Below are 26,702 nucleotides of genomic sequence, written 5' to 3' on the forward strand. Positions count from 1 at the left end.
CATTTTCACAAAAAAATCCATCAATTCGAACGTTTTCACTAAAAAATCTAGCAATTCGAACGTTTTCACTTTAAAATCGAGCAATTCGAACCTTTTCACGAAAAAATTGAGCAATTGAGCAATCACGAAAAAAAAATGCAAAAATCAGAAATTGACGCCAGCAGCGAAATGCGGGAATTCGCCGTGAATTTGTGCCAGGCGAATTTATTCGCCCATCACTAGCAATAATGAGAAAAGTATGATATAATGCTATAATTTAAACATATACAGCAGAAATTAATCAATTTTTATTTTAAAATTAACTGTAGGACAGAATTCTGAGGCCAGGACCACTGCAAAAAATTGCTTATCACGATATAGGAAGTGGAAGCATAGTAAGTGAGTTTGTCACGGTACAAAAGTAGATGTTGGCAGCACAATGGAGTCCAATAAGTGGAAAAAAATATTTTTCTTCTTTTTTGTTCAGTGTATTTTTTCCGTAATGTTTTTTGTATTATTTGGAAGTAAGGGAAACTCTACAGAAAAGATTCATCAGAGGTCAGAGTTGACCTTTAGACCAGAATCCTCTCAACTCACCATACTGCTCTGGACGTGGCCTTTTCACTATCACTTTCCCCTGAACGACTGCCCACCTGACTTGGATTCCTCGGGTTGCTTCTTCACAGTTAACCGCAGTTTGTATCCATCAGCAAATGCTGTCATTATCCACCACCGGGAAGTATATAAAAATAAGAGTATTTTACCTCAAATCCCAAGACCGACTAATCAGTACTGGATTTGGTTCAGCAAGGAGTCAAGATCGCATAGTCCTAATCTGCGCATTATGGATAATCTTATAAATCTCACCATGTCGTTCAGGGCTGACTCAGATATCTTTACTCCTTATGGCTGGCTGGAAAGGAATGATGGAAGTCAGAATTTTACTATCCCTGTGAAATCAAAGCTTGTCGCCTGGGCAATCAGTAACTGGAATAAAAATTCCAAGAGATATAAATATTACTCGGAGTTGAAAAAACATTTAATAATTGACATATATGGATCAAAAACAAAGGTTCTTTCGCACATTAACACTTTAGAAACTCTATCCCAATACAAATTCTATCTGGCATTTGAAAATTCTATCCATGAAGACTATATTACAGAGAAGCTCTGGAGCAATTCACTGCTGTCAGGAACAGTACCCGTAGTATTGGGCCCTTCACGTAAAAACTATGAACGTTTTATCCCCTCGGACTCATTTATTCACGTTGAGGATTTTTCTACACCACAAAAATTGGCTTTGTATCTCCTTGAACTAGATAAGAACGATGAGAGATACAGACAGTATTATAACTGGAGATCTAGGTTGCAGCCAACGAAAAAGAGAAGATATTGGGTGTCTGATTACTGTAGAGTATGCAAAGTACTGAAAGAAGCACCCCCTTATAAAACCATTCCCAGCATAGACACATGGTTCCGTTAAACAAATTCATTTATTACATCTAGGAAATCTGCATAATTTACTTCACTTTTACTGTTTGGTCCTATATGTGGAATAATATGGGACGTTCACACCAAATTGAAGAAGACATATCTCCATCCGGTCCTGTTTTAGATCTTCTAGTCCCTTATTGGTCCTAATATGCTTCTTGCTTGAAGGACTCACTCAATTCTCCTATATTTGGTTTTAAGGAATATCCCCATTAGAAATCCCCAACATACAATATACAACGATAAATATGTGTTTTTTATAGGGATGCACTGAATCCACTTTTTTGGATTCCGCCGAACCCCCAAATCCTTTGCAAAAGATTTGGCCGAATACCGAACCGAATCCAAATCGAGAAGGGGAAAACCGTTTTTACTTCCTTGTTTTGTCACAAATATGCAAATTAGGATTCGGTTTAGCCGGGAAGAAGGATTCGGGCAAATCCGAATCTTGCTGAAAAAGGCCGAATCCTGGCCGAATCCCGAACCGAATCCTGGATTCGGTGCATCCCTAGTTTTTTATAATGCAAATTTAATTTAATGCAGATATTTTAGTAGTTCTATTTTATTTATTTCTCAAACTATGTCTTCAGATTTAATGATAGGCCATGTCCAAAATATCTACTCCCCACATTTATCCAGATATGGGTAAGATGCCTGCTTCTTGTTTGTGCCTCTGGGAAGTACTAAGCAGCACATTGTGGAGAAAACAAGATTCACCAAGGGGTATAAACAGGGACACTGCTGCCATGAGGTGGGTTGAGAAACTTGCCTTAGGCAACAGCACCCTGCAAGTTTTTAAATCAGAATTTTGTCTCTTTTAGTGCAGAATGTGCAATGTTCTCTCTGCACTAACGATCCCCCCCCCCCGAATCTGGGCATCTTAATTCACAACCAGACAGCAGTTAATACACATAAAGGCAGAGACCTCTGAAATATGGTCAAAACAAGGAAAACATGATATCACAAATAGAATTGACTACACTATAGGAACATTTAGTATCACAGCTTGGCATGCAACATGGCGCCAGTACCCTCTCAGACTTAGATACAAATGCACATGAAAAGAAATGCTGGGGGTCTCTTTATACTGCAGGTATAGGACCTGTCATTCAGAATGCTCAGGACCTGGGGATTCCAGATAACATATTTTGGATCTTCATACCTTAAGTCTACTAGAAAATCATGTAAACATTAAATAAACCGAAAAGGCTGGTTTTGCTTCCAATAAGAATTAATTATATGTTAGTTGGGATCAAGTACAAGGTACTGTTTTATTAGTACAGAGAAAAATGATTTTTAAAAAATTTGGATTATTTGGATGAAATGGAGGCTTTCGGTAATTCTGAGCTTTCTGGATAACGGGTTTCTGGATAACAGATCCCATACCTGTGCTATCCAGTCAGAACTGCATAATGTATATGGATTAAATCAACAAGAGATAAATGGAGCTGAGGCTGAAAAATTACTATTACTCTCGCAATGGCTGATGGAGAACAGAGCACATAAAAATAACATTGATTCAGAACAATTTCTGAGGCCTAAAGGAGACATTTCATAAAGGCTTTATGTCTCACATCCTTCTACAAGCTCATGAAAGTCTTTCAGTTATAGAAACGGCTTATCATACACCTAAAGCCAGGAATGCAGCATCTAGAGATGGATCTGCCATAATATATTTCCCCCCCCCCCATCAAAGATAGTTTTATGAAGGAAACAAGACAAGCCATAAATCTTCCTTGTCAATTTAAGAATATTACTCTATTTACTGATCTTTCAGTTGCCACTCTGTCTCAAGGAAACAATTTTGACCCAAAAAATAGTTGAATGCATAAAGCTGACCTGCACCTGCCCATCATGTTTTCTATAGGCACGACTGACCACCCCATCTCTTAGACTCACCCCACCACCAGAGAGGGAGGCGCAGGCAGACATGAGTATTAAATAAGCTGACAGCTGGCAGTGGGCTGGGTGGGCCATGGGCAGAGTTCAGCCTACCTCCTGTTCACCCACCCTCTATACATATGTGGATTTCTGTGATGTGGTACTGTTTTATTACTATAGACAAAAAGGAGATTAATCAAATAAATAGAATTATAGAAAAAATGTCATATGAGTAATTGCCCCATCAGGCATGAAATACAGTTTTGCTGGTTTTGTTTCCAAGGATTATAGTTGGGATTAATTACAAGGTATTGTTTTATTATTACAGAGAAAAAATAAATCATATTTAAAAATGTTAATTATTTGGATAAAATGGAGTCTATGGGAGATGCCGCCTTGTAATTTAGAGCTTTCTGGATACTGGGCTTCTGAATAAGGTACCCAATACCTGTACTACAGTATATGGGGGAATTCCATGTTCCCCTTTGGAATTGTCTTATTTTGTCTAAAATGCCTTTTTTAAACCGTTTTGATGAAGTTATTTGATATGAGCTAATTATCTGTTGTATGCTACCACTTTGTTAAGTTTCTACGTTTATTCTGTATACAGTATTTATAGTGTTATAGTCTATTATTAAGGTTCATGTTAGATACCTGAAAAGCTGTATCTCAATATTTTTGTAAAATAATCTATTCTCTGTCTGAATTCTTCATTTACTAAATTACTGCACTTTTAACTATTAAATATACCTTTTTAATTTTAAAGGCACCACATCAGAAAAAAATAAAAAGACATTGTATTTTTTAAGAATCTTGATTCTAATTATTGTCCCACATTATTAACTGCTTTTGCTCTGGAAACGAAAAGGGTACATTCTAAAACTAACCACACAATAATTTCATTGAAATCAGATCCTGCCAGAAGATGATGCTATATTCAACAAAAGTTACTCTCACAATCTATATTCATATGCTCCAAATATGAACAGATTCCTTGTTTTCAAATAATTTAAAACAGTGCCATGTATTGGTGGGAGAAATTTTTCTTGAAGACATAAAATGAAACAGGGCAGGAAGGATAGCAGAATGAAAACAGGAAAGAAGGATGGCGACTGACTATAATTAAGATTTGGCCCATGAAAAAAGATCTAACCTGCATTTATAGTGGAGGGTTTCTATAATTATTAAAGTAAAAATGTCTAGAGAAACCAATTAAGAAGGAACTACACAACATCAGGTTTTTCCATAACTAGCATTGTTTAGTGCAGCAGAGCAGAACTTATTGTTTCTATCAGTTGTGTAACCTGGGACTCACAGATTTCACTTTTCAAGGCCAAAAGGCCATGGGGGTTTAGGAACATCTATCAGCATCTGATACAGCTGTTTTAAAAGAAGCAACCTTTATTCTCCAATCATTCTAACCAGGGTTGAACTGGCCAAATTAACTAAGCATCTTCCATTGGGGCCAAGACACAGACCAAAACTACTAGCTCTTTAATATTCAGAGGGATCATACAGGTTCATTCAGCTCTTATGGAATAGGCACCGATGCACATAAACAGTTCTGAATCTACTCACTTTGATTGACAGCAGCTTTTGTCAGCAGTGGACTTTCCAAGTAAGCATGTATCATAGCAGTTATATTGCTTGTCTATCTGTTCTGTGTGGGTTTAGTCAACTGATTTTATAAATGCAAAGCACAACAAGTCAGAACAGTCCATACAGTTTAAACAGTTTAATTGGCTTTGCAGCTCAGGTGTGTCCCCACTCAGGAAATTCTTCAAAACAATTATGTAAAGAATACACAATCACTGCAACAGATCCCCGTGATATATTCTATATATATTCTACTGGCAAGTCATATTTTCCAAAGGATCACCTTTACATAGTAACAAAATGAAACCGCACTCCAAGGTCTTTGGTGAAAAAAAAGTGCTTGACTTTATTACAATGTTTCAGCTCCTACACTTGAGCCTGATGACGGCTCGAGTGTAGAAGCCGAAGCGTTGTAATAAATTCAAGCACCTTTTTTTCACCAAAGACCTTGGAGTACGGTTTCATTTTGTTATTTATATATATATATATATATATATATATATATATATATATATATATATATATATATATATATATATATATATATATATATATATATATATATATATATATATATATATATATATATATATATATATATATATATACAGAGAGAGACAGAGAAAGAGAGAGAGAGGCAGTCCCAACATTGCCACTCACTTTATCCACTCAGGTTGAGTTTAATATAAGAAACTGTTTGGTAGTGCCCATATTTCACCGCCTGCCCAAGGTGTATAAGGAGCTGGGCAAAGGTAAAGGGAAATCCATAGTTGCAGTTGTGAGATCACTTTTGGTGGGTCTCTCCATTGGGGTAGACAGAAGTCTTCAGACATTTCTTCTTAATTTGGATTCATATTCAACTCCTGTGTCATAAAAAGTCACTTTATTCAATTATTGAACATAATTTTGAGTATGAGATCTTCTTGTCTTCGTTTTCTAACAATTTGCAGAATGTTTTGATTGTCTTTGTGGAATTTTTACTCACAAATATGGGGGTTTCTACCTCCAAAGGTGCAGGATGAAGATGGGTGCAGCCTTTGTCCCTCCGTATACCAACCTGTATATGGGTTTGTGGGAGGAGTTCCGCTTGGAAACTCATTTTGTGAGCAGATACTGCGCTACAGACGCTACATTGATGATTTACTGTTAATATGTAAGAATCTGCATTTATCTTTTGTTTAAGAAATACATATGATGCTTAAGATTAAGAACCTGGTAGGTCCAAAACACATCTGACTCTTTGCTCTGATCCCATGTTTTGGAATAAAGTACATTTTTTACCTTTCATTTTGGATGTGTGGTTTGTTTTGATTATAATATCCTGAAATGCTTAAAATATACCAACAAAATTTCCAATAAATGGACATTTTTAAATATAATCACTAGTCCTATATACAGGTATGGGACCTGTTATCCAGAATGCTCGGGATCTGGGGTTTTCCGGATAACAGATATTTCCATAATTTAGATCTTCATACCTTAAAGGTGGCCATAGACGCACATATAATATCGTATGAAACAAATTTTCATACAATATTCGGTGCGTTTATGATGGGAAAAGAGCTGACAGATATCGGCAGAAGACTTGGATATCAGTCAGCTCGTCGATCAGGCTGAACAGAAAATTTTGATTGGGTGCCTTTGAAGGCACCCAAACATCACCCATTGTTACTGCTGAATCGTTTTACCTGTATATCTGACGATTCAGCTCTACACGTGTATTGGATCTGCTCTATTTTAGGGTGCCAGGCTAATGACTTGAGACAGACTGATCTTTAAATAAGTGGTATTTATTTTCAAAGGAATCTAAGGTATAACATAAAAAAGGGAACTAACTAAAGGTGGCCATACACAGGCCAATAAAAGCTGCTGACAGACCGTGTCGGCAGCTTATTGGCCCGTGTATGGGGCCCCCCAACGGGCTTCCCCAATCGAGATCTGGCCGAAAGTCGGCCAGATCTTGATCGGATGGGACGAAAAATCCCGTCGGATCGCGGCCGCATCTATTCGTTGATGTGGTCCCACGATCCGACCGCCCATTACTATTCATTAGGATCCGATCGTTGGGACCTAGGGCCCACGATCAGATCAGCCCGATATTGCCCACGGATCTCTCCGTGTATGTTCACCTTAAGATGGAGGGAGGTAGAAAGGGATAGGGAAAGATACAATGGAAGGGAGTGGAAAGTGTTCTTTATATACACATAAGGAAGACCATTCAAACAAACATACTACCCTTTCCCAAAACAGCCACACCTAAAAGACAGTCCCAGCCAATCAGGTCGATGTAAGCTGATTTTGAAGATGGTTCATCACTTCTTAGATAGACAAGGGAGTGAAATCAAGTTAGGATGCACTGTGAGAAATCCCATAATCCAATGCTCCAGGGGTCCCTTGTTGATCCAGCAGAGTCTCGTTTCCTTGGGAACTCTTGCTATCCCTGCACCCACACCAGTGTGTCTAGTTATATGCATCTCTATGATATGGACATTACTGTCGCTGCAAGGATTGTTCTATGGCAGGATGGCTTTCTGTCCAGGTTTACACCTTAACAGTTGCCATTGATGGAAAGGCAGATATCTGTTAACCCATTGTGTGTATGGGCTTATTGTTGAATATCCAAAATTCAATACTACTTTCCCTACTTCTTTTTTTGTGTCAGAATGACAAACATAATTTTGGATATTCTATGAAACACAAACATAATTACTGTCGTGGCAAATCCTCTTCGCAAGTTGTGGCAAATCCTCTTCGGACCTGTGGCTCTCTCGGTGTACTATGCCAATGGGCAGGGAACAGACAACATTGCACCATTCACTCTCATTAAACTTTAAATTATACAGACATTTGTTCGATAGTCTGCATATTCTTAAATGAATGTTATTTTTATTAGCATAATGCATTCTTTATATGCAAATTCACTTCTATGTAAGACCAATGAAACACATTATTAAGTAAAAACATAAACATAAATAATATACATATATATATATATATATATATATATATATATATATATATATATATATATATATATATATATATATACATAAACACACTTATTCTAAGGAGAAAGTTATGCCCTATGTATTCAATTTATCCTAAACAATATGTTGTTTTAATCTGAAACTTGTTTTAATAAAATTCAAAAGTTCTAAACACATTTGCCTTTCAAAACATAACCAAACTCAGTTGATCCATGGTCCAAAATTTTTTTTTTTCCCTGGCTAGTTTCATGGATCCTGGAAATAAAAAGAAGAGCAAGAGCACTATCATATTCTTAGCATTATCTTTTCAATTATTTTTACAAGGTTATAACATATAAAAAAAGATGCAAAAAAACAAAAATAACAATAAAAAATTGTAAAAACATTTTCATGTATCTACTGCATCTTTTGATGGGCTTTAGGAAAGAAAAACTATGATCAAACCCCCATTTGGTACCGAAAAACGTAGGTACCATTATGCAAGTAGAGCGCAAAAAAAACAAAAACTTAAGAAAATGTTTAAAATGAACGGTCTGCTATTTTTAGCAGTGTTTTTGACTACAACAATGAAGATACTAATCCCATTGCGTTGTTGTGGTGACTGTATACAAAAGAAAACAAAACACTTAACAGAGACAACATGTAACACAAAGATAAATACATTTACATTTAACAACACAATTACATGAACAAAAACAAATACCTGTGGAAAATGAAGTTAATAATAGAACAAGGACACCTATACTGTCATGAGATGCTACTAAGTTTAAATATTTTTTTTTCTTAAATTGTTTGCAAACAATTATTTTACTATTGAGCTCATTGGTTATATCCCGTGGTTTTTTAAAAACAATTCACTCAACAATCAAGTTAATCGGGGTTATTTAGGGGCAGATCAAGGGTCGAATATCAAGGGTTAATTAACCCTCGATATTCGACTGGTCAATGAAAATCCTTCGACTTCGAATATCGAAGTCGAAGGATTTTGCGTAAAAACGATTCAAAGGATTTTAATCCAACAATCGAAGGATTATCCTTCGACCAAAAAAAGTTAACCAAGCCTATGGGGACCTTCCCCATAGGCTAACATTGAGTTTGGTAGCTTTTAGGTGGCGAACTAAGGGGTCAAAGTTTTTTCTTAAAGAGACAGTACTTCGACTATCGAATGGTCGAATAGTCGAACGATTTTTAGTTAGAAGTCGTAGTCGAAGGTCGAAGTAGCCCATTCGATGATCGAAGTAGCCAAAAAAACACTTCGCAATTCGAAGCATTTTGTCTTCTGTTCCTTCACTCAAACTTAATGAATGGGCCCCTTAGTGTAAGGTACAAAGTCATCAGGTGTTGTGCTCCTTAAAACAAATCTACAACCTGTTGAAACCAAAATCCCATTATCTTCATTATATGGGATCAATGGACAGTTATTCGTCCACCAGTACTCTGAAAAAGAAAGATACATATAATTAATATACATAAAATTACAAATAACATATCTATTGTACAGTGGTCATGATCAGATCGAGTTCCATTGTATCACATTTCTTTTCATTAGAAAACAGGCATATTTGTGTTTGGTACACCCTGGGCAAACTGTGCTAAGTTGGCCATTAGCATGTGAGACCAACTCCTGTAAAGCCACAGTGGAATATTCACCCAAGGCATAAAGGGTGGGGCAGTTGATCCTTCTATTCCTGTTTTACAGGGAGGTGTGTGAAATTCCCGTTTGGCCTCATTTTGGCTCTCTTTTTGATGTCCTGCACTAGTGGAACCTGTTTCTATGTTATTAGAGGAGACAACAGTTTCCGGCTCTGGGGGAGGGCTATGGTCAAGGAGATCATCATTTAGATTTTCCTGTGCATTCCCCTCTTGTCTCCGTATTGAATGGATTGGGTAAGTATGATGCTGTTTGTCAGAAGTTCTGCAAAATCAAGCAATATGACCATACTTACCACAACTGTAACATTTCCGTGGAAATCTCCTGCTTTGGTGGTTCTTAGAAGCAACAGAAATATGTCTCTGATATTCAAAAGACTCCTGAGACCAATCCCTAAGTGTATTTATGAAGTTGTTGTATGAGGTGGTGTACCTAAGGGCAGTTCTTGTGTTGTAATCAACACTACATGTATTTGCCATTGAGTAGAGGAAATTGGACTCATCTGGCAACATATCAGGGCAGTTGAATACAACTTAATATAGGGAGAGGTAATCAGTGCAAAATAACATTGGATTATCTCCTTTCCTATACCTTGCATTCTCCAATGCATTTGTACCTCTTGTATCACACCCATCCAAAATCCTTTGCAACTCTCTTAACCTTTCAGTGGTACCTCCCAAAGGTAAGTGCCCCAAACCAGTGACTTATTTATTGATATAAACGTTTTGTTTTAATGTAGTTCTGTTCTAAGGTGTGACAATATATATTCATTTAAAAAGGAGATGAAACGGAAGTTAGAAATGATAAGGGGGATGACCTGTTATCCAGAATGCTTGGGATCTTGGGGTTTCAGGATAATCGATCTTTCCGTAATTTGGATCTTCATACCTTAAGTCAACTAGAAAATCATGTAAACATTAAATAAACCCAATAGGCTGGTTTTGCTTCCAATAAGGATTAATTATATCTTAGTTTAGATCAAGTACAAGCTACTGTTTTATTATTACAGGGAAAAAGGAAATCATCTTTAAAAATTTGGATTATTTGGATAAAATAGAATCTATGGGAAATGTACTTTCTGTAATTCTGAGCTTTCTCGACAATGGGTTACCAGATAATGGATACCAAACCCGTATTTCAATTTTTTTTACATTAAATGATATTTATTAGAACCTCTGTTTCTTCTTTGCCAAGAATACATTACTTACTGATGTGACCTTAGTATAGAATTAGAAATGATCTGAGTTTTGCTAAACAAAGTTGTGCTGCATAGTACTTATAAAGAACATTATTGCTATTTGGACTACATGGACAAGAAACCAAATAAATAGATATACTGACACGGCATAGGCAACCCTGTGATAAAGAACTTAAAATCAAAGGTGCTAAGGATCTCACAAGGGGATATTTAATGCATCAATTTAGCAATTAACTATATCAGCCATCCTATGTTTGTCTCTAGCATTTCAGACCCAACCTACACGCAGTCAACACCAATTATATTTTCCCTATTTTTTATTTTCACTTTCCTTTGCAGTCCTTTTGCATTACCTAGATTTTGTCAGGTTTCCCCTTATTTTATGCAATAATTTGGACCCATTTTCCTTTAATTCGCCTGTTTATCCCCTCTGAGTGTTACTTTTAAAGGGGACCTATCTCTAAATCAATATTTAAAATAAGCTTCATCACACGGAAATAAGAAACATTCTAAATACAATCAATTAAATATTGTGAATTGTTTCTGAAATAATCAAGTTTATCTTCACTATTCCTCTCTCAGCAATAGTGATGGACGAATTTATTCGCCAGGCGCGAATTCGCGGGAAATTTGCGCGATTTGCCGCCAGCAAAAATGCCCGCGAAAATTCACCTGAAAAAATTTGCCAGGGTCAAAAAAAAACTTCCGCCGGCGTAAAAACGGGCACCGGCGTCAAAAACGGGCGTCGCCGTCAAAAACGAGATGCCGGTGAAATTCACACGAAATTCGCAAATTTTGCGCGAAACGGCGCAAATTCGCACATCACTACTCAGCAACTGTTTCTCTTCATTCTCTTCCTTTCCTAGAAGATGAATTAGAAATAACTCAAATAACTGATCCCAATACAAACAAAATCTAACAAAATAACTGCATTTTGCACAAATTCTGCATGTAGAGAGACATGATGCCTGGTGATTTTAGTGAGCTCGAATACATCTTCTAGGCAAAAGGAGCCCACCTATAAGATATATTGGATCTAAATGTCAATGAATATCTGACACCCAACTGCTGCATGAAGACAGAATGAAGAGAAACAGATGCTGAGAGAGGAATAGTGAAGATAAACTTGATTATTTCAGAAACGATACAGATTTTTTAATTGATTGTATTTAGAAAAAGACTTATTTCAGTATGCTGAAGCGTATATTACATTTTTGCGATAGTTCCCCTTTAAGCTGTAAACAATTTAAAGATGGTGGTTCACCTTTGAGATCATTTTTATTATGACGTAGAGTCATAGGGGTAAATTTATCAAAGAGTGAAGTTCTGCCACTAGAGTGAAATTCCGCAGCTCTCAATTCATTTCTATGGGATTTTGAAAGACGTATTTATCAATGGCACCCTTTGATAAATACGCCTATAAAAATCCCATAGAAATGAATGGAGAATGGCGGAATTTCACTGTAGTGGCAGAACTTCACTATTAACTTCACTCTTTGATAAATATACCCCATAGTCATATACAATTTTATATAGTAGAACGAGTTATTTGCCATGTAAACAATGTAATTCATTTAATACACCATAAAAATTTTGACAGAATCCCTTTAAGGTACGAGAAAGAAGATCCATTATCCCCAAGCATTCTGGATAACAGGTCCAATACCTGCATGAGTTATACATATACATTACAAATAGGATTCTTTTGGTGAGCTGAACTGATTTATTGATGCAGTGTATTAATGAACATCCCATTAGGACTTGAGCCCAAAACTGCACTGCATACTCCAGATGAGGCCTTACCAGGGACCTATAAAGAGGCAAAATTATGTTTTCATTCCTTGAGTTAATGCCTTTTTTTGCAAGACAGAACTTTATTTGCTTTAGTAGCCACAGAATGACACTGCCCAGAATTAGACAACTTATCTACAAAAACCCCAATACCCTTCTCATTTAAGGAAACTCCCAACACACTGCCATTTAGGGGCAGATTCACTAAGGGTCGAATTTCGAAGTAAAAAATACTTCGAAATTCGACCCTCGAATTGAAATCCTTCGACTTCGAATATCGAAGTCGAAGGATTTAGCGCTAAACGTTCGTTCGATCGATCGAAGGATTTTTCGTTCGATCGAACGATTAAATCCTTCGAATCGAACGATTCAAAGGATTTTAATCCAACATTCGAAGGAAAATCCTTCGATCAAAAAAGGTTTAGCAAGCCTATGGGGACCTTCCCCATAGGCTAACATTGACTTCGGTAAGTTTTATCTGCCGAAGTAGGGGGTCGAAGTTTTTTTTAAAGGGAAAGTACTTCGACTATCGAATGGTCGAATAGTCGAACGATTTTTACTTCGAATCGTTCGAATCGAAGTCGAAGGTCGTAGTCGAAGTTCGAAGTAGCCCATTCGATGGTCGAAGTACCCAAAAAATACTTCGAAATTCGAAGTATTTTTCATTCGAATCCTTCACTCGAGCTTAGTGAATCGGCCCCCAAGTGTATAACTTGCATTTATATTGTTTTTGCCAAAGTGCATAACCTTGCATTTATCAACATTGAACCTCATTTTCCAGTTTTCTGCCCAGTTTTCCAGTTTAGACAAATCACTCTGCAAAGTGGCAGCATCCTGCATGGAACCTATAGTTCTGCACAATTTAGTATCATCTGCAAAAATAGAAAGAGTACTTTCAATGCCCACCTCCAGGTCATTAATAAACAAGTTGAAAAGCAAGGGACCTAGTACAGAGCCCTGCGGTACTCCACTAACAACACTGGTCTGTTTACCACCACTCTTTGTAGTCTTTTATAGGGATGTAGCGAACGTCGGAAAAAAAGTTCGCGAACATATTCGCGAAAATGCGAGCGGTTCGCGAACCCCATAGACTTCAATGGGAAGGCGAACTTTAACATCTAAAAAAGACATTTCTGGCCAGAAAAAGGATTTTAAAGTTGTTTAAAGGGTGCAACGACCTGGACAGTGGCATGCCAGAGGGGGATCAAGGGCAAAAATGTATCTGAAAAATCTGCCTGTGTGTGCTTGGAAGAGATAGTGTAGGGGGAGAGCTGTTAGTGATTTCAGGGACAGATGATAGTAAGTTTGCTGGCTAGTAATCTGCTTGATACTGCTCTGTATTGGAGGGACAGAAGTCTGCAGGGATTTGAGGGACATTTTAGCTTAGGTAGCTTTGCTGGCTAGTAATCTACTGTTCTCTTTAAACAACTGCCATACGTTGACCTTGTAGGCATTGTTTGCCCAGTTTTTTTGGACGCAGCCACTGAAGCACAGTTGCCAGAAAAAATATGCCATATAAATGCTGAAAATAGTAATTTTTCGCCATACGTTGACCTTGTAGACATTGTTTGCCCAGTTTTTTTGGTTGCAGCCACTGAAGCACAGTTGCCAGAAAAAATATGCCATATAAATGCTGAAAATAGTCATTTTTTGCCATACGTTGACCTTGTAGGCATTGTTTGCCCAGTTTTTTTGGTCGCAGCCACTGAAGCACAGTTGCCAGAAAAAATATGCCATATAAATGCTGAAAATAGTAATTTTTCGCCATACGTTGACCTTGTAGACATTGTTTGCCCAGTTTTTTTGGTTGCAGCCACTGAAGCACAGTTGCCAGAAAAAATATGCCATATAAATGCTGAAAATAGTCATTTTTTGCCATACGTTGACCTTGTAGGCATTGTTTGCCCAGTTTTTTTGGTCGCAGCCACTGAAGCACAGTTGCCAGAAAAAATATGCCATATAAATGCTGAAAATAGTAATTTTTTGCCATATACGTTGAGTCAACGTATGGCAAAAAATGACTATTTTCAGCATTTATATGGCATATTTTTTCTGGCCTCTGTGCTTCAGTGGCTGCGGCCAAAAAAACTGGGCAAACAATGCCTACAAGGTCAACGTCGTTGACCTTGTAGGCATTGTTTGCCCAGTTTTTTTGGCCGCAGCCACTGAAGCACAGAGGCCAGAAAAAATATGCCATATAAATGCTGAAAATAGTCATTTTTTTGGTCGCAGCCACTGAAGCACATTTGCCAGAAAAATTATGCCATATAAATGCTGAAAATATAAATTTTTTTGGTTGCAGCCACTGAAGCACAGAGGCCAGAAAAATTATGCCATATAAATGCTGAAAATATAAATTTTTTTGGTTGCAGCCACTGAAGCACAGAGGCCAGAAAAATTATGCCATATAAATGCTGAAAATATGCATTTTTTTGGTTGCAGCCACTGAAGCACAGAGGCCAGAAAAATTATGCCATATAAATGCAGAAAATATGCATTTTTTTGGTCGCAGCCACTGAAGCACAGTTGCCAGAAAAATTATGCCATATAAATGCTGAAAATATAAATTTTTTTGGTTGCAGCCACTGAAGCACAGAGGCCAGAAAAATTATGCCATATAAATGCTGAAAATATGCATTTTTTTGGTTGCAGCCACTGAAGCACAGAGGCCAGAAAAATTATGCCATATAAATGCAGAAAATATGCATTTTTTTGGTTGCAGCCACTGAAGCACAGAGGCCAGAAAAATTATGCCATATAAATGCAGAAAATATGCATTTTTTTGGACGCAGCCACTGAAGCACAGTTGCCAGAAAAAATATGTCATATAAATGCTGAAAATAGTCATTTTTTGCCATACGTTGACCTTGTAGACATTGTTTGCCCAGTTTTTTTGGTTGCAGCCACTGAAGCACAGAGGCCAGAAAAAATTAAACCAGTAGGGTTTGCACCCTAGTTTGTAACGGTGGCGGAGGGAGGAGGACGCTAAAGGACAGCTGTGTGTGGAGTCATGAGGCTTGAAGAGAAGGACAGCTGCATAGAAGTCAGAACAAGTCTTCCGGCGTGCAGTAACCCTCCGAGATCCACCCCTCATTCATTTTAATAAAGGTCAGGTAATCGACACTTTTGTGACCTAGGCGAGTTCTCTTCTCAGTTACAATCCCTCCTGCTGCACTGAAGGTCCTTTCTGAGAGCACACTTGAGGCTGGGCAAGACAAGAGGTTCATGGCAAATTGTGACAGCTCTGGCCACAGATCAAGCCTGCGCACCCAGTAGTCCAGGGGTTCATCGCTCCTCAGAGTGTCGATATCTGCAGTTAATGCCAGGTAGTCCGCTACCTGCCGGTCGAGGCGTTCTTTGAGGGTGGATCCAGAAGGGTTGTGGCGCTGCCTTGGACAGAAAAACATTTGCATGTCTGACGTTACAGACTGGCCAAAGGGCTTTGTCCTTGCAGGTGTGCTCGTGGCAGGATTACTGGCACCTCTGCCCCTGGAATGTTGATGAGTTCCTGAAGTGACATCACCCTTAAAAGCATTGTACAACATGTTTTGCAGGCTGGTTTGTAAATGCCGCATCTTTTCGGACTTGTGGTATGTTGGTAACATTTCTGACACTTTATGCTTGTACCGAGGGTCTAGTAGCGTTGCGACCCAGTACAGGTCCTTCTCCTTAAGCCTCTTGATACGGGGGTCCTTCAACAGGCATGACAGCATGAAAGACCCCATTCTCACAAGGTTGGATGCAGAGCTATCCATCTCCGCTTCCTCATTATCAAGGACTGCATCATCCACGGTCTCCTCCCCCCAGCCACGTACAAGACCAGGGGTCCCCAAAAGGTCACCACTAGCCCCCTGGGAAGCCTGCTCCTGTTGGTCCTCCTCCTCCTCCTCCACAAAGCCACCTTCCTCCTCTGACTCCACTTCTGGCACCTCTCCCTGCGTTGCAGCAGGTGCCTGGGTTCGTTCTGGTGATTCCGACCAGAAATCGCGCGCTTCCAGCTCCTCGTCACGCTGGTCTACAGCCTCATCTGTCACTCGTCGCACGGCACGCTCCAGGAAGAAAGCGAAGGGTATTAGGTCGCTGATGGTGCCTTCGGTGCGACTGACCATATTTGTCACCTCTTCAAAAGGTCGCATGAGCCTGCAGGCATCGCGCATAAGCACCCAGTAACGGGGGAAAAAATCCCCAGCTCTGCAGATCCAGTCCTACCACCCAGTTCAAAAAGGTACTCGTTGACGGCCCTTTGTTGTTGCAGCAGACGTTCCAACATAAGGAGCGTTGAATTCCAGCGAGTCTGGCTGTCAGAAATCAAACGCCTGACTGGCATGTTGTAGCGCTGCTGAATGTCAGCAAGGCGTGCCATGGCTGTGTAGGAACGTCTGAAATGGGCCGACACCTTTCTGGACTGGGTGAGAACGTCCTGGAATCCTGGGTACTTGGAGACAAAACGTTGGACTATTAAATTTAACACATGTGCCATGCAGGGCACATGTGTTAAATTGCCCAGTCTCAACGCTGCCAACAGATTGCTTCCATTGTCACACACCACTTTTCCGATCTGCAGTTGGTGTGGGGTCAGCCACCGATCGGCCTGTGACTGCAGAGATGACAGGAGTACAGATCCGGTATGGTTTTTGCTTTCCAGGCACGTCATCCCCAAGACAGCGTGACAACGGCGTACCTGGCACGTCGAATAGCCTAGGGGGAGCTGGGGGTGCACAGGTGTGGAGGAGGAGAAGGAGGACCCAGCAGCAGAGTAAGAAGAAGAAGAAGAGGAAGAAGACGAGGTAGAGAGCGATGGAGGAGTAGAGGTGGTGGCAGAACCGCGTGCAATCCGTGGCGGTGACACCAACTCCACTGTTGTTGTTGAGCTACCCATTCCCTGCTTCCCAGCCATTACCAAGTTCACCCAGTGGGCAGTGTAGGTGACATACCTGCCCTGACCATGCTTGGAGGACCATGCGTCAGTAGTCATATGGACCTTTGGCCCAACACTAAGTGACAGAGATGCGGTAACTTGCTAAGAGTGCAGACAAGCCAGCTGTCAGACGCCGGGCAAGGGGGTGACAGTCAGATATTGGCTTCTTACGCTCAAACATGGCCTTCACAGAAACTTGGCTGGTGGCAGATGACTGGGAATGGGAACAGGTGGTCAAGGTGGAAGGCGGAGTGGAGGGTGGTTCAGACGGGTCAAGGAGAGCAGAGGTAGAGCAGTAAGATGCTGGACCAGAAGGAGTGTGGCTTTTAGTTTGCCTGTTGCCTTTGAGGTGTTGCTCCCAAAGTGCTTTGTGCTTGCCGCTCATGTGCCTTCGCATAGAAGTTGTACCTATGTGGCTGTTGGGCTTACCAAGGCTCAGTTTCTGACTGCACTCATTGCAAATTACAATGCTTTTGTCAGAGGCACACACATTAAAAAAATCCCACACTGCTGACTTTTTGGAAGTGTGCGATCTGGCGGTAACAGTAGAAGTTGGCGGCATTGGCGGCAATGGCGGGTGCGTTGGCCGGCTGAACACAGGTGCCGATACATGTTGTTGCCCTACTGATCCCTGCGGGCTGTCCTCCCTGCTTCTTCTAAGTCTTATTCTCCTACTGCCTCTCTGACTCTCCGTCTCTCCATCTGAACTACCCTCCTCTTGCTCTCTTCTACTAGGCACCCACAAAACATCAATCTCCTCATCATCATTCTCCTCAGATGCATCAATTTCTTCTGACACATCACAGAAGGAAGCAGCAGCGGGGACCTCCTCCTCATCACTCATTATGTCCATCTCTGTCGTGTTCTCTGCCAGAATTAAATCTGGTGTAACGTCCTCATCTCCTTCATCTTCTTCTGGCAATAATGGTTGCGCATTACTCAGTTCAAGAAACTCATGGGAAAATAACTCCTCTGACTCCAGTGAAGAAGGGGCACCGGTGGTGGAGGAAGTGTTACGTGGGGTGGCCATAGCAGTGGAGGATGAGGAGGATGTTGTGGTAAAGTTAGAAACGGTAGAGGATGGGGTGTGCTGTGTAAGCCAGTCAACTACCTCTTCAGCATTTTGGGAGTTCAGGGTCATTGGCTTTTTAAAACTGGGCAATTTGCTAGGGCCACAGGATTGCATAGCAGCACGGCCCCTAGCACGGCCTCTGCGTGGCGGCCTGCCTTTGCCTGGCATTATTTTTAAAAAAACAACAACAACAAAAACTCAGTTGGTTTTTCTGGAAACGATAATACACACAGCTAGATGGCAGTTTGAAGAAAACAGTGTGCAAATAATGCCTACAAGATCAACGTATACACTACTACAGCGGTGGATACGGATTACGTAAAATATATGAATGCTGCTTGAAAAAAAGTAACTCAAGTGGTTTTTCTAGAGACGATAATATTATCAATATTTAGACAAAATGTGAACAAGCTCACACAGCTAGATGGCGGTTTGAAGAAAACACTGTGCAAATACTGCCCACAAGATCAACGTATACACTACTACAGCGGTGGATACGGATCTCGTAAAATTTATTATGGCTGCTTGAAAAAAGTCACTCCGGTGTTTTTTCTGGAGACGGTAATATTATGGATATTTAGACAGAATGTGAACAAGGTCACACAGCTAGATGGCAGTTGGTTGAATAACACACTGGGCAAAAAATGCCTACAGGGCAAATAATGCCTAAAAGGTCAACTTATACACTACTACAGCGATGGATACGGATTACGTAAAATATATTATGGCTGCTTGAAAAAAGTCACTCCGGTGTTTTTTCTGGAGACGGTAATATTATGGATATTTAGACAGAATGTGAACAAGGTCACACAGCTAGATGGCAGTTGGTTGAATAACACACTGGGCAAAAAATGCCTACAGGGCAAATAATGCCTAAAAGGTCAACTTATACACTACTACAGCGATGGATACGGATTACGTAAAATATATTATGGCTGCTTGAAAAAAGTCACTCCGGTGTTTTTTCTGGAGACGGTAATATTATGGATATTTAGACAGAATGTGAACAAGGTCACACAGCTAGATGGCAGTTGGTTGAATAACACACTGGGCAAAAAATGCCTACAGGGCAAATAATGCCTAAAAGGTCAACTTATACACTACTACAGCAATGGATACGGATTACGTAAAATATATTATGGCTGCTTGAAAAAAGTCACTCCGGTGTTTTTTCTGGAGACGGTAATATTATGGATATTTAGACAGAATGTGAACAAGGTCACACAGCTAGATGGCAGTTGGTTGAATAACACACTGGGCAAAAAATGCCTACAGGGCAAATAATGCCTAAAAGGTCAACTTATACACTACTACAGCGATGGATACGGATTACGTAAAATATATTATGGCTGCTTGAAAAAAGTCACTCCGGTGTTTTTTCTGGAGACGGTAATATTATGGATATTTAGACAGAATGTGAACAAGGTCACACAGCTAGATGGCAGTTGGTTGAATAACACACTGGGCAAAAAATGCCTACAGGGCAAATAATGCCTAAAAGGTCAACTTATACACTACTACAGCGATGGATACGGATTACGTAAAATATATTATGGCTGCTTGAAAAAAGTCACTCCGGTGTTTTTTCTGGAGACGGTAATATTATGGATATTTAGACAGAATGTGAACAAGGTCACACAGCTAGATGGCAGTTGGTTGAATAACACACTGGGCAAAAAATGCCTACAGGGCAAATAATGCCTAAAAGGTCAACTTATACACTACTACAGCGGTAGTAAAATAAAATAAAAAAAAATGAATATTAAAAAAAAAAATTAAAGTTGGTGCTGCTGAACTACTAGGAGCAGCAGATTAGCACACCAGTCCCACTCCCCAACACTGCTAGACTAATAGCACTGGGCTCTTATAGTAGTAGTAGTAGTAGTAGTAAAACAACAAAAAAATAAATAAAAGCAGTCCTTACAAGGACTACTGTTATTGCAGCAGTCAGCAGATGAGATCAGAAGCAGGACAGCTGCCCACTGCAGCTACATACAGAGCACTGCAGTAGAAGGTAGATTACTAGCCAGCAAAGCTACCTAAGCTTAAATGTCCCTCAAACCCCTGCAGACTTCTGTCCCTCCAATAACAGAGCAGTATCAAAACGATTACTAGCCAGCAAACTTTCAACTGTCCCTGAAATCACTAACAGGCAGCAGCTCTCTCCCTACACTATCTCTTCAGCACACACAGGCAGAGTGAAAAAACGCTGCAGGGCTTCGGTTTTTATAGGGAAGGGGAGTGGTCCAGGGGAGAGCTTCCTGATTGGCTGCCATGTACCTGCTGGTCTGGGGTGAGAGGGCAAAAAAAAGCGCCAACAATGGCGAACCCAAAATGGCGAACGTCGCGCGACGTTCGCGAACTTCCGGCGAGCGCGAACACCCGATGTTCGCGCGAACAAGTTCGCCGGCGAACAGTTCGCGCCATCTCTGGTCTTTTATCCAGTTCTCTATCCAGGTACAAATACTATGTTCCAGGCCAATATTCCTTAATTTAACCAGTAACCTTCTGTGTGGCATTGTATCAAATACTTTACCAAAGTCTACTTAGATTACACCCACTGCCATACCAGAGTCAAGGTCCCTGCTTACCTTCTCCTAAAAAGCAATTACATTTGTCTGGACCTATTTAGCAATTTATCTGCCCATGTAAGGGGACCTCTGATGGATCCATCTGACCAATATCAGGACAAAAATTACCCAGATGTCCATTAGGTAGGTTTGATTTTCCCATCGCATCAGGGCTGCAGTCCTTGCTCCGACTGCTCGTATACCTGCCATTGTAATCCGATTGTTTGGCCCTAAGGCCAGCGATCAGATTGAAGCCCACTATTGTCCAATTTAGGTGGCCATATAGGGGAAAGATCTGCTCATTGGTTAACCTCACAAGCCAGCGGCTGTTATAGAGTATGGCCACCTTTTAGATATTCAATATACAACAAAGAGATTATGAAACAGAGAGAGTAAAGAAAGGTAATGAATGGACTGACACATTTTGCATTCTTTACATTAAAGGAAAAGTAACAACAAAATTAAAGTGTTCCAAAGTAATTAAAATATAATTTACTGCTGCACTGGTAAAACTGGTGTCTTTGCTTCAGAATGCCTATTATAGGTTATATTAACAAGGTGCTATGTAGCTATGGGGCTAAAGTTACATAGTTTAAATATCTAATTTTACTAAAGTTACATAGCTAATAAAAAAAAGAAGATCTTATCTTAACTTGCAAAACTTGAGAGCTGTAAAGTTGCGGAATTCTCTTCCTATAGTGGTGGTAATACCAGATATAATAGAGTGGTCGAGAAGAGGTTGGGTGCCTTTTTGGTATATGAGTTAATTTGTTTCATACAATGTTCCATATTCAGTGTGATGAGTTGATTTGAATCTTGCTCATATATTTTCATGTGATCAACCATAAAATAGCATTTTCTTGTTTTTATGCTAATTTTTGTTTTTTTCCCCACTAACATCAACAGAGTTTTCATATGATAAACAGTGAGATATATTTTTCTCTTTGAATTGCATCTGGCTCTATGGGATATCTGGGTTTGAATTAGAAGATACATCTTTCCACTCAAATTGAATCTGACCCAATGGGCATTTATAACTCACATATTCATAAGCTTTGTTGTTTCATAGTTGTACATGTCCTATACAAAGTACAGGTATGGGATCCCTTATCTAGAAACCCGTTATCCAAAAAGCTCCGAATTACAGAATGACTGTCTCCCATAGACTCCATTATAATGAAATAATCCAAATTTTTAAAAATGATTTCCTTTTTCTCTGTAATAATAAAACCGTACCTTGTAATTGATCCAAACTAAGATAAAATTAATCCTTAGTGGAAGCAAAACCAGCTTATTGGGTTTATTTAATGTTTACATGATTTTCTAGTAGACTTAAGGTATGAAGATCCAAATTACAAAAAGATCCATTATCTGGAAAACCACAGGTCCCGAGCATTCTGGATAACAGGTCCCATACCTGTATTATGCTGTATAAGCCAAAGTGTTTGCCAGCTTTATAGTTAGTTTGCTCGTCAATTCATTTTGCCGAAAACTCTGTATAGTTATATCTTAATCTGTAGGGGCTCCAATAGAGTTGATTACTGTCCATTGTGGCATCTGTAATTTGGTACAGCGAGAGTGTAGAAACAGGTCCGGACTGAGAATTAAAATAGGCCCTGGCATTTCAGGTACACAGAGGCCCAATCAGTCCACTAAATACTGACTTTCTATGGCACCTTATAGCAGCCCCTATGACATTTGCCAGAACCCACAGATTGCCAGTCCGGGCCTGTGTAGAAATGAAAACTGCATATTAAATATTAAACAATAATTAGTGATGGGCGAATCTCTCCCGTTGAAAAATTCGCAAATTTCCCACAAAATTCGCGAAACGACAAAAAATTTGTGAAAAACCGTGAAATCAGAAAGTTCATGAAAAAATCATGAAATTCAAAAGTTTTCACTAAAAATCGAGCAATTCGAACGTTTTCACAAAAAAATCGAGCAATTCGAAAGTTTTCACTTTAAAATCGAGCAATTCGAACCTTTTCACGAAAAAATCAAGCAGTTCGAAAGTTTTCATGAAAAAATCGTGAAAATCGGAAATTGACGCCGGCAGCGAAATTCGGGAATTCGCTGAGAATTTATTCGCCCATCACTAACAATAATGAAAAAAGTATGATATAATGCTATCATTTAAACATACTGTATACAGCAGAAATTAATCAATTTTTATTTTAAAATTAACTGTAGGACAGAATTCTGAGGCCAGGACCACTGGGAAAATTGCTTATCACGATAAACGAAGTGGAAGCATAGTAAGTGAGTTTGTCAAGGTACAAAAGTAGATGTTGGCAGCACAATGGAGTCCAATAAGTGGAAAAAAAGATTTTTCTTCTGTTTTGTTCAGTGTATTTTTTCCATTATGTTTTTTATATTATTTGGAAGTAAGGGAAACTCTACAGAAAAGATTCCACAGAGGTCAGAGTTGACCTTTAGACCAGAATCCTCTCAACTCACCATACTGCTCTGGACGTGGCCTTTTAACTATCACTTTCCCCTGAACGACTGCCCAACTGACTTGGATTCCTCGGGTTGCTTCTTCACAGTTAACCGCAGTTTGTATCCATCAGCAAATGCTGTCATTATCCACCATCGGGAAGTATATAAAAATAAGAGTATTTTACCTCAAATCCCAAGACCTACTAATCAGTACTGGATTTGGTTCAACAAGGAGTCAAGATCGCATAGTCCTAATCTGCACATTATGGAGAATTTTATAAATCTCACCATGTCGTTCAGGGCTGACTCAGATATCTTTACTCCTTATGGTCGGCTGGAAAGGAATGATGGGAGTCAGAATTTTACTATCCCTGTGAAATCGAAGCTTGTTGCCTGGGTAATCAGTAACTGGAATAAAAATTCCAAGAGATATAAATATTACTCGAAGTTGAAAAAACATTTAAATATTGACGTATATGGATCAAAAACAAAGGTTCTTTCGCACACTAACACTTTAGAAACTCTATCCCAATACAAATTCTATCTGGCATTTGAAAATTCTATCCATGAAGACTATATTACGGAGAAGCTCTGGAGCAATTCACTGCTGTCAGGAACAGTACCCGTAGTATTGGGCCCTTCACGTAAAAACTATGAACGTTTTATTCCCTCGGACTCATTTATTCACGTTGAGGATTTTTCTACACCACAAAAATTGGCTTTGTATCTCCTTGAACTAGATAAGAACGATGAGAGATACAGACAGTATTTTAACTGGAGATCTAGGTTGCAGCCAATGAAAAACAGAATAGATTGGGTGTCTGATTACTGTAGAGTATGCAAAGTACTGAAAGAAGCACCCCCTTATAAGACCATTCCCAGCATAGACACATGGTTCCGTTAAACAAATTCATTTATTACATCTAGGAAATCTGCATAATTGACTTCACTTTTACTGTTTGGTCCTATATGTGGAATAATATGGGCAGTTCACACCAAATTGAAGAAGACATATCTCCATCCGGTCCTGTTTTAGATCTTCGGCCACTCCTGCTTGTCTAGTCCCTTATTGGTCCTAAAATGCTTCTTGCTTAAAGGACTCACTCAATTCTCCTATATTTGGTTTTAAGGAATATCCCCATTAGAAATCCCCAACATACAGTATACAAAGATGAGTATGTTTTTTATAATGCAAATTTAATTTAATACAGATATTTTAGTAGTTCTGTTTTATTTATTTATCAAACTATGTTTTCAGATTTAATGAGAGACCATGTCCAAAATATCTACTCCCCAAGGCTGGTTTTGCTTCCAATAAGAATTAATTATATGTTAGTTGGGATCAGGGCAGCCATCAGGGGGGGACAGGGGGGAGAGTTGTAGGGGGCCCTGAGGGTAAGGGGGGCCCGGCCACGCCGCACTTTCTTGATTAGCCGGCCCCCTGCTTTCTGAGAGCTGCTGACTTCGGGAAGGCAGGGCGGGAGCACAAGAGGAGGTATCTTCTGTCCATTACTTCCCCTTATTGGTCACTGAGTTTAAGTCCCGGTTGAGCTGCTCAGGGATTGGATAGCTGAGGTTTGAACTTCTCCTCCAGCTCATCCAATCACCATGCAGCTTTACAAGGACTTGAAATTCTGTGACCAATAAGGGAAGAAAATGCTGTCACTGGAAGAAGATGCAGCCACCTGTGCTCCCCTCCTCCCATCTGTAGTTGGCAGCTCACTGACAGCAGTCAGTGTAACATGGCAGGGCCCCCCTAAAGGAAATCTTTTGTGGTCCCTGTTGTGTGGTGGGGCCCTGACCACCAATATTTTTTATTAACATGTGGGAACCATAGCCATCAATGTTTTTTTTTTTATTTTAGTGTGTGTGGTAGACCTGTGGGGTGGGGAGGGTGGACCTGTAGGTGGGGCTTGTGGCCCAGGGGGCCCAGGAAATTTTTTCATATGGGGACTTCCGATTTCTGATGGCGGCCCTGGTTTGGATCAAGTACAAGGTACTGTTTTATTAGTACAGAGAAAAATCATTTTTAAAAATTTGGACTGTTTGGATAAAAGGAGAGATTGGCTTTCTGTAGTTCTGAGCTTTCTGGATAATGGGTTTCTGGATAACAGATCCCATACCTGTACTATTCAGTCAGAACTGCATAACGTATATGGATTAAATCAACAAATTTTGCTGAGGCTGAAATATGACTATTTCTCTCGCAATGGCTGATGGAGGACAGAGCACATAAAAATAACATTGATTCAGAACAATTTTTGAGGCCTAAAGGAGACATTTCATAAAAGGCTTTATGTCTCACATCCTTCTACAAGCTCATGAAAGTCTTTCAGTTATAGAAACGGCTTTTCATACACCTAAAGCGAGAGAGAGAGAGAGAGAGAGAGAGAGAGAGAGAGAGAGACAGAGACAGAGACAGAGACAGAGAGAGAGAGGCAGTCCCAACATTGCCACTCACTTTATCCACTCAGGTTGAGTTTATTATAAGAAACTGTTTGGTAGTGCCCATATTTCCCCGCCTGCCCAAGGTGTATAAGGAGCTGGTCAAAGGTAAAGGGAAATCCATAGTTGCAGTTGTGAGATCACTTTTGGAGGGTCTCTCCATTTGGGTAGACAGAAGTCTTCAGACATTTCTTCTTAATTTGGATTCTTATTCAACTCCTGTGTCATAAAAAGTCACTTAATTCAAGTATTCGACATAATTTTGGGTACTAGATCTTCTTGTCTTCGTTTTCTAACAATTTGCAGAATGTTTTGATTGTCTGTGTGGAATTTTTACTCACAAATATGGGGGTTTCTAGTCTACTTCCAAAGGGGCAGGATGAAGATGGGTGCAGCCTTTGCCCCTCCGTATACCAACCTGTATATGGGTTTGTGGGAGGAGTTCCGCTTGGAAACTTATGTTGTGAGCAGATACTGCGCTACAGACGCTACATTGATGATTTACTGTTAATATGTAAGAATCTGCATTTATCTTTTTTTCAGGAAATAAATATGATGCTTAAGATTAAGAACCTGGTAGGTCCAAAACACATCTGACTCTTTGCTCTGATCCCATGTTTTGGAATGAAGTAATTTTTTTACCTTTCATTTTGGATGTGTGGTTTGTTTTGATTATAATAT

At 39.6% G+C, this 26,702-nt stretch overlaps 2 protein-coding genes across 4 annotated transcripts; both read left to right on the top strand.

Annotated features, from left to right (window-relative positions):
• The first annotated feature begins 418 nt into the window (after positions 1-418).
• On the top strand, positions 419-1,492 carry LOC108713614 (4-galactosyl-N-acetylglucosaminide 3-alpha-L-fucosyltransferase FUT6). Its single transcript, XM_018257157.2, has one exon. The coding sequence runs from the start codon at positions 419-421 to the stop codon at positions 1,460-1,462; it is 1,044 nt and encodes a 347-aa protein (XP_018112646.1). The 3' UTR covers positions 1,463-1,492.
• Positions 1,493-9,663: 8,171 nt separating this feature from the next.
• fut3.L (fucosyltransferase 3 (Lewis blood group) L homeolog) lies at positions 9,664-24,798 on the top strand. 3 transcript variants are annotated; one of them, XM_018256565.2, is made up of 2 exons: positions 9,664-9,821; positions 23,328-24,798. In XM_018256565.2, the coding sequence occupies exon 2, from the start codon at positions 23,437-23,439 to the stop codon at positions 24,478-24,480; it is 1,044 nt and encodes a 347-aa protein (XP_018112054.1). In that variant the 5' UTR covers positions 9,664-9,821; positions 23,328-23,436; the 3' UTR covers positions 24,481-24,798.
• The last annotated feature ends 1,904 nt before the right edge of the window (positions 24,799-26,702 follow it).

Source organism: Xenopus laevis, chromosome 4L, assembly GCF_017654675.1.
Source record: "Xenopus laevis strain J_2021 chromosome 4L, Xenopus_laevis_v10.1, whole genome shotgun sequence".
Classification (NCBI taxonomy): Eukaryota; Metazoa; Chordata; class Amphibia; order Anura; family Pipidae; genus Xenopus; species Xenopus laevis.